General features: G+C 37.9%; 1 protein-coding gene across 3 annotated transcripts in view; it reads right to left on the bottom strand.

The window, feature by feature from the left end:
* Positions 1–359: 359 nt before the first annotated feature.
* The window catches only part of UMPS (uridine monophosphate synthetase), a 32,174-nt gene continuing 19,808 nt past the window's right edge, over positions 360–12,725 (bottom strand). The window contains exons 5-7 of one of the 3 annotated variants that reach the window (XR_016511200.1): positions 9,225–9,339; positions 4,638–4,716; positions 1,478–1,541 (exon numbers count right to left, since the gene is read on the bottom strand). Coding sequence is in view for 2 of the 3 variants with exons in the window: in XM_090277729.1 (XP_090133855.1) it covers positions 1,372–1,541; positions 9,225–9,339 (285 nt within the window). In the remaining variant the exon portion in view is untranslated. Of the gene's footprint in view, positions 1,542–4,637; positions 4,717–9,224; positions 9,340–12,725 lie in introns of all 3 variants that reach the window. The other 2 variants (XM_090277729.1, XM_090277742.1) reach the window with 2 other exon arrangements.

The following is a 12,725-nucleotide window of genomic DNA, read 5'->3' as shown; positions in this document are numbered from 1 at the left end:
TTTCTGATGGTTCTGAGTGATGGCTGTTGTATATTTTAGTTGTAATTTTGATGTGGTTGTGTGAAGAGGTGAGCCATGTCTGCCTACTCCACCATCTTGGCTGGATCTTCTGAATAGAGCTTCTGAGTCACATGGCAAAATGTATGGATTTAGGGAGCAGAGAGGAATGGGGACAAAAGTAGAATTGCTACTTCAGTTTTGGCATTTACTATTGAATCCTGTAGTAATGGAAGCACATATCTTATGAGTAGTAATCAACAGAAGGAAAGACTGACTGATGTCTCTTCTGATACTACGGAAGTCCTTTTGAAGGTTTAGTTTAGAAACTAAGTTCCGTAATGACCAGGACAACGTATGTCTAGTTCACTTCATGTGTTCAGTAAGTATTTTTTTATTAAATGGTGAAAGAATGCATGTGTATGCAGTTTTATATCTGCATATAGACATAAAGGGGTAAAAATATTGACTTTACTTATAAAGAAAGGGAATAAAAGTATAATAAAAAATACTAAATTTGAGTGGAGAAAGGGATTCTAGTCCTTATTCTGCTTGAAATTACTTCTGCTGCGAAGCTCCTTTTTCCTTAGGGCTAATGAAGGCTGACTTCCCTTGCTGTCAATGACAGTGGGGACAATTATGTAGGATCCTCAAGCAAACCTCCCTAGGGAAACTTAGACCTCTGGATGTTGCTGTTTTTTTAAATACATGAAGGAGCAGCTTGTCCATCTGTAATCTAAATAAGGCATAAGGAAGCTGTGACTGGATTTCAGGAGAGGCCTATAGCTGCTGCTCAGGGGAAGAATCGAGTCAGTAACCCTCTGCTGAAATGAAAGCCAGAGATGGGCTTCAGAGGCCCAGCTGCTGTCATCTTGCTGCTCCCCCATCTTGTCCCTTTGATGGGTGAGCCATGGAAGTCCTGGGAAACAGCACCATTTGGATACCTGGACTATCCCTTTTAAGAGGAGAACAGCTAATATTTTAATATTATTTAGGTATATCAAACACAGAATAGAGGACACAAGAAGTGTACTCTGTATGGCCTAAAATATTTTGTCATGGCAATTAAAAGAATCAAGAAATCTGATCTAGAGATAGTGGGGGATCCTCAAATGTGGGGAGACTTTAACACAGATAGGACTGAAACTGCCTAGCCAATATCATTCTCACTAAAAGAATACTCAAAAATGAGCTTATTACAGCAATAATGCAGTGCTTACAACCATTCGGTATTTCCTAAACACTATGGTAACTTTAGAAGTCATTCCAACACAGAATTTATGGAAGAATCCAAACATTATCACAGGCTGCTCAATATTTGCAGCTAATGCACCTCAGGAGACAATGGGCCTTCACAAAATGTATCTGAGACACTCAAATGCCAAGTCTACTCAAGTAAGCTTCCCAGGCAGCTTTTCTGTACATCTCAGCAGCTTCCAGACGATTAGCTGATGCTAGTATGCCCCGGCCTACAATGATGATATCAGAACCCCGTTTGCCAATAACTTCTTGTGGGCTGTTGTACTGTTGGCCAAGGTTATCACCTGCAAAAAACACAAAAGTTGCCATTTAACACAAAACAACACATTAGAAAACCCATCACGTGATCCTTCCGGAAAAGTATCTAACCAGCTTTACACAAAACTGCTCTTGCTTTCCATGCTCCTGTGCACCGCACATGAGCAAATGCAGGTGACGAGACAGACTGCCGATAGGTCAGGGACTGCCACAGTAAAGAAAGAAACTAACCAACTCCTTTTCAGTGTCTAATTGTAGAGCATTTATAGTTTAATAGTATTAAATAGGCCTTCCAATTGAAGACAATGTTAGTATACATTTCAGAATCACTGTGACACTACTGGAAAAGTCCTCACAAGACTTTTAATTGGACCATGATCATATATTTGAACCTTTCTGCCACAACCCCATCAAGTGCTCAAACTACACAGGGTGGGTCAAAAGCAGGTTTACAGCTATTTGTATGGAAAATAATACAATAATAAATAATGCATGAATAAATGTGTTTTGCAAACTCAAAACTATAAACCTACTTTTGCCCCATACTGCATACAAAGCCTAATTCTTAATTTTGGCTTTTTAATTCTTTTTATACATTTTTTATTGAGGTATAACTGACACATTAGTTTCAGGTATACAACAAAGTGATTCAATATTTGTATACATTGCAAACTGATCACCACAGTAAGTCACCTTGCATGATGACAAAAATGTCTTTTGTGATGAGAATTTTTAAGATTTAGCAACTTTCAAATATGCAGCACAGTATTATTGACTATGTTGCCTTGATTGCATCCTCATGACTTACTTTATAACCGGAAGTTAGTACCTTTTGAGCCCCTTTACCCATTTGCCCCCCTCCTGAATCCCAACTCTGGCGACCATCAATTTGTTTCCTGTATCAATGAGCATATTTAATTTTGTTTTTAGATTTCACATATAAGTGAGCATATATGGTATGTCATTCTCTGACATTTCATTTAGCATAATGCCCTTGGTCCATCCATGTTGTTACCAATGGCAAGATTTCATTTTTAATGTTGAATAATCCATATATTCCATAAAACAATTTCTTTATCCATTTATCCATCAACAGATACTTAGATTGTTTCCATATCTTGGCTATCAGAAATAATGCTTCAATAAACATACAGGTGCATGTATCTTTTTGAGTTAGGTTTTTGTTTCTTCAGATAAATGCCCACAAGCACAACTGCTGGATCATATGGTAGCTCTATTTTTAATTTCTTGAGGAACCTGTTCATACTGTCCCATATAGGATGAACTATATATAGCTGCACCAACATATATTCCCACCAACAGTGCACAAAGGTTCCTTTTTCTCCACATCCTTGCCAACACTTGTTATTTCTTGTCTTTTGATAACAGCCATTCTAGCAGAAGTAAGGTGATATCTCACTGTGGTTTTGATTTGTATTTCCCTGATGATTAGTGATTTTGAGCATCTTTTCATGCGCTTGTTGGCCATCTGTATGTCCCTGGAAAAGTGCCTTTTGAGATCTGCCCATTTATAAATCCAACTTTATTTGTTATTAAATTGTACAAGTTCCTTATATATTTTAGGTATTAACCCTTTATCAGATACATAATTTGCAAATATTTTCTCCCATTCAGTTGATGGTCCCCTTTGCTGTGCAGAAGTTTGTTTGTTTGATATAGTCCCACTTTATTTTTGCTTTTGTTTCCTTTGCCTTTGATGTCAAATCCAAAACAAAAAAAATTATTGCCAAGGCCAATGTCAAGGAGGTTACCACCTATGTTTTCTTCTAGGAGTTTTAGTTTCAGGTCTTACATTCAAGTCTTAACCATTTTTGAGTTAATTTATGTGTGTGGTTTAAGACAGTGATCCCATTTCATTCTTTTGCATGTGGCTAACCAGTTTTCCCAACATTTTATTGAAGAAATTATCTTTCCTTCATTGCATATTCTAGGCTTCTTTGTCATAAATTAAACCTATATAGGTGAGTTTACTTCTGGACTCTTATTCTGTTCCATTCATCTATATGTCTGTTTTTATGCCAATACCATACCTTTTTGATTACTGTAGCTTTGTAATATAATATGAAATCAGGAAGTGTGATGCTTCCAGCTTTGTTCTTCTTTCTCAAGATTGCTTTGGCTATTCAGGGTCTTTTGTGGTTCCATACAAATTTTAGGATGGTTTATTCTATTTCTATGAAAAATGCCATTGGAATTTTGATAGGGATTGCACAAAGTCTGTAGATTGCTTTGGGTAGTATGGGCATTTTAATATTAATTCAAATCTATGAGCACAGAACATCTTTTCATATATTTGTGTCTCCAATTTCTTTCATTAGTGTCTTGTAGTTTGCAGTGTACAGATCTTTCATCTCCTTGGTTAAATTTATTGCTAGGTATTTTATTATTTTTGATGCAACTGTATATGAGATTTGTTTCCTTGATTTCTCTTGATAGTTTGTTAACAGTGTATAGAAATGCAGATTTTTGTATACTGACTTTGTATCAAGCAAACTTAATGAATTAGTTTATTAATTACAACAGGTTTTTGGTGGAGTCTTTAGAATTTTCTATATATAATAATATAGGGCCTCTGCAAACAGTGACAATTGTACTTCTACCTTTACAATTGGATACATTTTGTTTATTTTTCTTGACTAGTTTCTCTAGCTAGGACTTCTAATAATCTGTTGAATAAAAGTGGTGATAGTGGGCATTCTTATCTTGTTTCTGATCTTAGAGAAAAAGGTTTTAGCTTTGTACTACTGAGTATGACACTAGCTGTGGCCTTGTTTAATGGTCTTTATTATGTTGAGGTATTTCCCCTCTATTCACTTTTTTGAGTCTTTATCATGAATGGTTATTGAATCTTATCAATTTTTTCTGCTTCTATTGGGATGAACATATGATTTTTATCCCTCACTTTGTTAATGTGGTGTATCACACTGATTTACAGATTTAAACCATCCTTGAATCTCTAGAATAAATCTTGCTTGATCATGGTATATGATCACTTTAATGTACTTTTGAAATCAGTTTGCTAATTTTTTTTTTTAAGGATTTTTACATCTATGTTCAGCAGGATATTGAACTGTAATTTTCTTTCCTCATGGTGTCCTTACCTGGTTTTGTTATCAGGGTAATGCTAGCCTGGTAGATGAGTCTGAAAGCATTCCATCTTTTTCTATTTGGGGGACGAATCTGAGAAAAAAGGATTGGTATTAATCCTTTGAATGTTAAAATTTACCAGTAAAGCTGTCTGGTCCTGGATTTCTGTTTGTTGGAAGTCTGGATTAGTGACTCAATCCCCTTACTAGTAATCAGTGTATTCAGATTTTCTATTTCTTCATGAGTCAGTCTTAGCTGGTTTATGTTTCTAGGAATTTACCCATTTCTTATAGGTTGTCAAATTTGTTGGCATGTAATTGTTCATAGTAGTCTCCTTTGTAGCTCTGTGGTATCAGCTTAAACATCTCTTTCATTTCTGATTTTGAGTCCTCTTTTTTTTTCTTGCTGAGTCTAGCTAATGGTTTGCATCTTTTCAAAAATAGCTCTTAGTCTGGTATTTTTTTCCTATTGTCTTTTTAGTCTATTCTGTTTATTTCTGCTGTGATCTTTATTTTCTTCCATTAACTTTGGGTTTCATGTGTTCTTTTTCTAGTTCCTTTAAGTGCAATGTTGAGATTTTTTTTGTTTCTTAAGTAGAAATCTATTGCTCTGAATTTTCCTCTTAGAACTATTTTTGCTGCATCTTATAAATTATGTTGCATTTCCATTTTTGTTTGTCTCCAGGTTTTTCTGTTTTGATTTCTTCTTTAACCCATAGGTTGTTCAGTAGCATATTGTTTAATGTCCACATATTTGTGAATTTTTCAGTTTTCTTCTTATAACTGATTTCTAACTTCATACCACTATGGTCGGAAAAGATGCTTGATATGATTTCAGTCCTCTTAAATTTAGTAAGCCTTGTTTTGTGGCCTAGCATGATCTATCCTAGAGAGTGTTCCATGTGCACTTGAGAAGAATGTGTGCATTCTGTTGCTTTTGGATGGAATGTTTGGTATGTACCTGTTCTAACGTCATTTAAGTAAAGACAATGTTTTCTTATTGGTTTTCTGCCTAGGTGATCTACCCCTGATGTAAGTGGGGTATTAAAGGCCTAGTATTAAAAAAAATAGAGAGATGGTTCCCACTAGCCACAGCAAGGCAGAGGGAGAGCAGGAAGATGGTGCCCACTCCTCTCCGTCCCTGGAGAATATTCTGGCAAGCTCTTAAATGTGCATTAAATTAGATGCCTTCCCCTCAGATCAACACTTCTTATATTAGCAAATGAGCCTTTTTTACTTAATGTCTGGGTACCATCAACTGCCTAAGCTGGGCACTGGGGCAGGTGAGTCTGAATGCCCTTTAAGAGCCATTTCTCAGATCACTACAGTCTCAGGGACACAAGCCCGTTAATGTCAAAGCTAGATGTTTTGGGGACTCATCTCTCAGGTATAGGTCTTAAAAGCTGGCGTGCCTGAATGTGCAGTTCAAACCCTTCACTCCTCAGGGAAAATCTCTAGGTTTTATGGTAAGATTGTGCTCCAGCCTCTCCTACTAACTTAGATGTTTCTTTTTCTTATTTGCCAAATGTGTAGTCCTTGCTTAGCCAGCGTTTAGTTTTGTTTTTTACAGAGGAAATTGTTCCATATAGCTATAAGACTTTGTCCATGAGAGGAGGTAAATTCAGGACTTCCTACATTGCCATCTTGAACCAGAAACTTCCTTTTTCCTTTTTAAAATTCTGTTGTTCTAGAAGCCTTCTGTTAAATGGCTTTTCTCTCAAATCCAAATGCTTTAAATATTCTCAAAAGCCTATATGCTAACTGTGCTATCTAATCAAAGTATCGTGGGGCTTACAATGAACATTAACAATTGACAAGCGTAGGGTGCTATGCTCACTCCGAGTTAAGAGCCTTTGTTAAGTGCTTTTAACACATCATCTTACTTAGCCTTTCAACAACCCTTTGAGGTTAACACTATTACCCCATTTTATAAGACCAAAAATGAGACGTAAGTAAGGTGACCTGTCCAAAGGTACATGGCTATTAAACAGAAGGGCCAGAAATCCAAAGCTGACTCATAAAACGTTTAGCACAAATGTGGAGTTTTCAAAAGGATCAGAAGTGGAGTACTGAGGCAACTGTTACAAAACCTTATTACACAGGCGAGTCGTTCTGCCGAGGCCTGCTCTACAGTATACAGGATCAGTAACGTGTAATTTGAGAAACTGAGAAACTGAGACCTCCAATATTCTATAACCTTGGGGGTGCATCTATCATTCATTAATTGATCTGAATTCTCGTTAGCTTTATTTCTGATTAAGTTTCTGCAATGTTTTTAAAGTACTTAATTAGAAACAAAATCCCCAAAAGGCAGTACCTTCCTTAAATGTGTTATATTATTTACATAAAATAATTAGCTCCTTCAAGGTTAATGGTTATCTACTAGTTCTAGTATTTGAGTTTAAAAAGAAAACCAAGGTTTACCGAACTCATACCCTCAATCCTGATGTTCTGTGTTGTCATCCCAGTTACACAAACACCAACTCTTCCACCTTTTCCTAAAAAGCAGTATCTATTCCCTCAACATTTGTGTAAGTACTTACGGAGTATTTATGTAGCAAGGGGTACTGTGCTGGAGGATAAGCAACCTTCAGAAAGAGCTCTCATCCTTGAGGAGTTTCTAGCCTAGAAGACTATTCCAGAAATACTCTACATGTACAAAAATATATACCAGGATGTTCACTGTTTGTAAACAGTCCAAATGTATCAATGGAAATGGTTAAACATACTATGGCCCAATCCTAACTGGAAACACCATGCAGTTGATAAAAGGTCACTGTAGATATGGAAATGTAATAGAACTGCACAGATACAAAACATTCTCCAAATTCTGTGAGTACATGCAAAGCCAAAGGTCGGCAAGGATACATTTCACACTAGTTACACGATAATCTCTGGGGAGGGAAGCTGGCCTGGGGAAAGAATGGTATGGAGGAGAGATAAGTATGAGTTACACAAGAGTGACTATAATTCTCAATATATATTTTTAATACTTTATTTTAGTTTTAGAGAGAGGGGAGGGGAGGGAGAAAGAAAGGGAGAGAAACATTGTGTGGTTGCCTCTCACACACCTCCAACCCAGGACCCAGCCTGCCACCCAGGCATGTGCCCTGACTGGGAATCAAACCAGCAACCTTTTGGTTCACAGGCCAGCACTCAATCCACTGAGCCACACCAGCCAGGGCTCTCTTTAATATTTTTAAAGGTACCTTTTGAACCTTTCAGTATAAAAGAAGAACATCAGAGTATCAACCTGACAAACTGATCTAAGGGGTAATAACCTAAGTGTTTTAATTTTAAGTAGTTTTGCTAAGACCCTAATGTTCAGAGTTCCAATCTCCAACTTCTTAAACCTAATCCAAAAAGACGGAGAGATGGAAAGCATACCTGTGATCAGCAACGTTTCTTGCACAACAGTTAATTCAGGAAAAATAAAAATTTTCCAAGTCATCATTTCTTCCACATTCAAAACCAAAGCAGCTTTATTGAGTCCCAAAGTACATTTAAATATGTATATTTTTATAACCTTGATTATTCCCCTATTAGAGACTTTCAGTGAGGAAATTTGCACTGTTTTTTTAGCCACTGCAACTGTATTTCCTAGATTGCTGAAGTGTTACATGTTCAAATAAGCTTGGGAGACATGACAGACCATGTATCCCCATACTGGAGTCACAACAGACATCAGCACATCAAAGGCTCTGCAAAGTCCTCTAACAAAGAAACAAACAGCCCAGTGCGTTCTTCCTGGAGCATGGAACACCTTCTTTGGCAGCATATTCAGAACATCAGTTGGGAAACACAACTGAAGTATCTGGGTACATTTCAATGAAAAGCAGCTTTCTAAATTTTCATCCTAAAATCAGACTGTAAGCTATTGGGTTGGCCAAAAATTCCATTTAGTTTTTTCCATAAAAGTAAAGGTAACATTTTTATTTTCACCAATAACTTCATTGATTTGGATATTTTTAGTATGCTGGCTATCTCCCCACACATGGTGTAACGTTGATTGTTCTCAGTTAACATCTCAATTTGATCACTATCAACTTCAATTGGTCTACCTGACCGTGGAGCATTGTCCAGTGAGAAATCTCCAGCATGAAACTTCACAAACCACTTCTGACACATTCAGTCAGTCACAGCATCTTCTCCATACACTGTACATATCTCCTTTTGTGTTTATGTTTTTACCTTTTTTGAAATAATAAAGCATAATATGCTGAAAATGTCACATATTTTCTTCCATCTTCAATATTAAAATAGCTACACAAAAATTCCCCAATTTTGGTAAGTTTTTAAAAAAATGCACATGAAATGACAACAGTCACAACACAATCTAACAAAATTGTTTCAAATGAAGTTAAAGATGACTAAGTGCTACTAGAGCCATCTTACGGAAAAAACTAAATGAACGTTTTGGCCAACCCAATATTTTGCATACCTGGGTCAGTATCACCAGGCAAAAGGGCTCATTCATTACTGTTCTAGACAAACAAGCTTTCTCTTTACCAACTTTATGACAACACAAAAAATTTCATTTTGCCCTTGTTGACTCGGATAAAGAAACATTTTGGAAGAAGCAGGACCAATGGATACACTTACCTCCTGCTTCTAATTGAACTCCTGGAGTCAGGTGAAGAAATTCTGGTTTCATGCTTATTCGGGAGCCAGAAATAAAACCAATCACAAATTCAGAATGCTCCTCAGCCATTCTAACCTAAATTGAATGTTACAACAGATTACAAGAAAATAGTTAATCACAAAGAATAATAGTTCTACAAGTTAAAAATTTGCTCTATTAACTGGTAAGAAATTGCTGTTTTATGTCTTTTCTCACTTCCTATTAAACTCATATCTAAAATGGGTAATCTCAGATATGAATCTATATACTTACTCCATTAACCCTGTCTCTCCCCTTCTCCCAATTAACCATACCCTAAAAACACTGAAACATCCTATACTATGTGTGCCTAGAATCTAGATACTACATAATTACTTATTTGTAATGATACTTGGGAATTCACATAATTCCAAGAAGGATACGAGGAAAGTACTCTAGAATACATTTCTAAATGGCATAAAACCACACTGAAGATTAATGCCTACCTACACAGGGTACTCCATAGTCAAGGAAAACCACCATATAAAAACAGCTCTGTTGTCAAGGACTAAAGAAATCTGAACTCCACCGCTTTCCCTCTTCTTTACTGTTTGCCAATAACAGGTCTCTACATTTTCTATACCATTACTCCACATTCATAGAAGTTTCTTTAGAAGGGCTGCCTGGCTTCCTAATTTGGCTCTCCCCTGAGACTTACCGGTTACAATGTTCTCTTCTTGCAACTGGTACAACTACCTACCAGAAAGCAACATCTTGTCCTTGAGCCAGACCCTGACTCCCAGAATGACTCACGGACCTTCTTTATGAGAGTTGGGAAATTAAGAGAGATTTATGGACAATTCAGGGGTGGGATTAAAACCTGGTCCTAGGGCCATGTGAGTTCTTCCCAGTTCCACAGAGATTATTTGAAATGATATGAAAAAATAAATTCCCATGTAAAAATTAAAATATTACTGAAGTAAAATTTTCTGTTACTTTTAAAAGTAAAATATCTGTAAAGGTGATTTTTCCAACTTTCTAGGTGACTATCCAAAGATGGAACTTTTTTAACTAGATAATTATTCTCTCATTCTAGTCTGGCACGCGCGGGGGGGTTGCTGGATATTAACGTGTACAGTGGTATAAGAACTTTTAATAATGGGGGAGCTACTGGAGAAAACAACGTGTCTGGACTCCAGTTAAGAACTTTCGCATACAATACCAATCAATACCAAAGACTAAAAAAGAAAAAGCCCCTCCCTGCACATGGGCTGCTGTCCTGAGATGCCTCTCTGTGTGACTTGGAGATTCTTAGAAGCTGCATATCTGGCAAGAAGCTCTTCAACTTCAACTCATGTGAGATGAAACGAAACAAAACAACTCGATCTTAACGGTCAGTAAGCATATAGGTAGATGTTTATTTGACCAAATATCTGTGTTTCAATGATTCTCTCTTGGAAGTACAATTCAAATCTTTTAAGGGAGATCCAAGATGGCAGAGGAGTAAGTGGAAGCTATACTAATGTCCTCCCAGGACCAATCTGGACTTTCAACTTAATTGTGGAGAAACCATCTGGAATAACCTACTGAACACTAGCTGGAGAGAAGTCTCATAACCACGGAGAGACAGAAAAGGCCGCTACATCACAACGTGACCGGTAGAAGTGCGGAGATGCGGAAGGGCTGGCTGGGCTCACATGGGCGGCAGCTGAAGGGACTGAGAAACAGCTCAGCAGCTGGGGATTCCCCCTGAGAAGGGCAGGGTCTAAACCCCCAGCTGGGCTTTCCAGCCTACAGCAACAGAGTGGAAAGTAAAATAGTATCCAGCTGAGAAAAGCAAAAAGCCACAAGGTTTCTTGCTAGCTGTAGAGAAACGGCTGGAGAAAAAGGGCTCTTAAGCAGATCACGTACAGAAACATTTTGGCACCCACTTACCCTGGGCTCAAGCAGAGGGAGGGCAGAGAGTATGGGAGACGCTTGGGGAGAATCTGGGGCGGTGGCTTTGAGGGGAGAACTGGGGGAGCTGACTGGGTCCCAGTGCTGACTCATCCCCAGTACTGCAGGCAGACCACCCCCCTCTGAATGGCGTCAGCCTGAGGGGAAGCAAAAGCCCTGCCTACAGGAATTAAGCTGCCACACCCTCAGTCCTTAAGCCTGACGGCTAATCACAGATTGAATAGATTCACAACTAAAGAAGCCAGACAAAGGCAGTAGATCCCTGGAAGTCTGCAACAGGCTGCCTAGGCCCAGACTGGCACACAGTCTGACGCCACGAGGGGCAGATCCAGGAAGTGCAGATCAATCTAAGAAACAGAAACAAACAAGAAGAGTCACAAAAATGGGGAGACAGAGAAACAACCCCCCATCGAAAGGAAAGGAAGAATCCCCAGAAAGAGTGCTAAATGAAAGAGAAGGAAGCAAATTATCAGAATTCAAAAGATGGATTATAGGGAAGCTCAATAAGATCAGTGAGCTCAAAGAAAACTACAAAGAACTCCAGAGGAAGTCCAGGGAGCTCCAGGGAAACCAGAAGGAACTTACTGAGAATTATACCAGCATGAAAAAGGACATAGAAACTATCAATAAGAGCCAGGAGGAAATGAAGAATACAACTTCTGAATTGAAGAACACAGTAGAAGGAATTAAAAACAGGCTAGAGGAAGCAGAAGATCGGATCAGTGAGCTGGAGGACAATGTAGAAAAAAATTCCCAAACAGTGCAACAAAATGAAAAAAGACTGAAAAAGAATAAAGAGGTTTTAAGAGAGCTGCAGGACAACATGAAACGTAGTAATATCTGTATCATAGGAATTCCAGAAGGAGAAGAAGAGGAGCAGGAGATAGAAACCCTGTTTGAAAACTAATGACAGAAAACTTCCCTAACATGAGGAGAGAAAGAGTCACGCAAGTTGAGGAAGCAGAGAGGGTCCCAGTGAAGATCAACCCCAACGGTCCCACTTCAAGACACATCATAATTAAAATGGCAACGTTCAAAGACAAAGAGAGGATCCTAAAAGCAGCAAGAGAGAAACAACTAATAATATATAAGGGAGCTCCAATAAGGCTATCATCAGATTTCTCAGCAGAAACACTACAAGCCAGAAGGGAATGGCAAAAAATATTCCAAGCAATGAAAAACAAAGGCCTACAACCAAGAATACTCTACCCAGCAAGGCTCTCATTCAAACTGGAAGGTGAAATGAATTTTCAAGACAAAAGAAGGCTAAAAGAATACATCTCCACTAAACCAGCATTGCAAGAGATGCTAAAAGGTCTGCTTTAAGAAGATGAAGAAAAAGAGAGAAACACAAGTACAGAGGAGGAAAATGACAATGAATAAGTACCTATCAATAACCTTAAATGTAAATGGATTAAATGCACCAATCAAAAGACACAGGGTAGCTGAATGAATTAGAAAGCATGACCCACATATAAGCTGTCTACAGGAGACCCACCTTAGAACAAAAGATCTACACAGACTGAAAGTGAAGGGATGGAAAAAAG

This window comes from Furipterus horrens, unplaced genomic scaffold (genome assembly GCF_987537825.1).
Source record: "Furipterus horrens unplaced genomic scaffold, mFurHor1.1.pri manual_scaffold_1, whole genome shotgun sequence".
NCBI classification, from domain to species: domain Eukaryota; kingdom Metazoa; phylum Chordata; class Mammalia; order Chiroptera; family Furipteridae; genus Furipterus; species Furipterus horrens.
The sequence above is the reverse complement of the archived record's forward strand: the minus strand, read 5'-3'. Positions and strand labels throughout refer to the sequence as shown.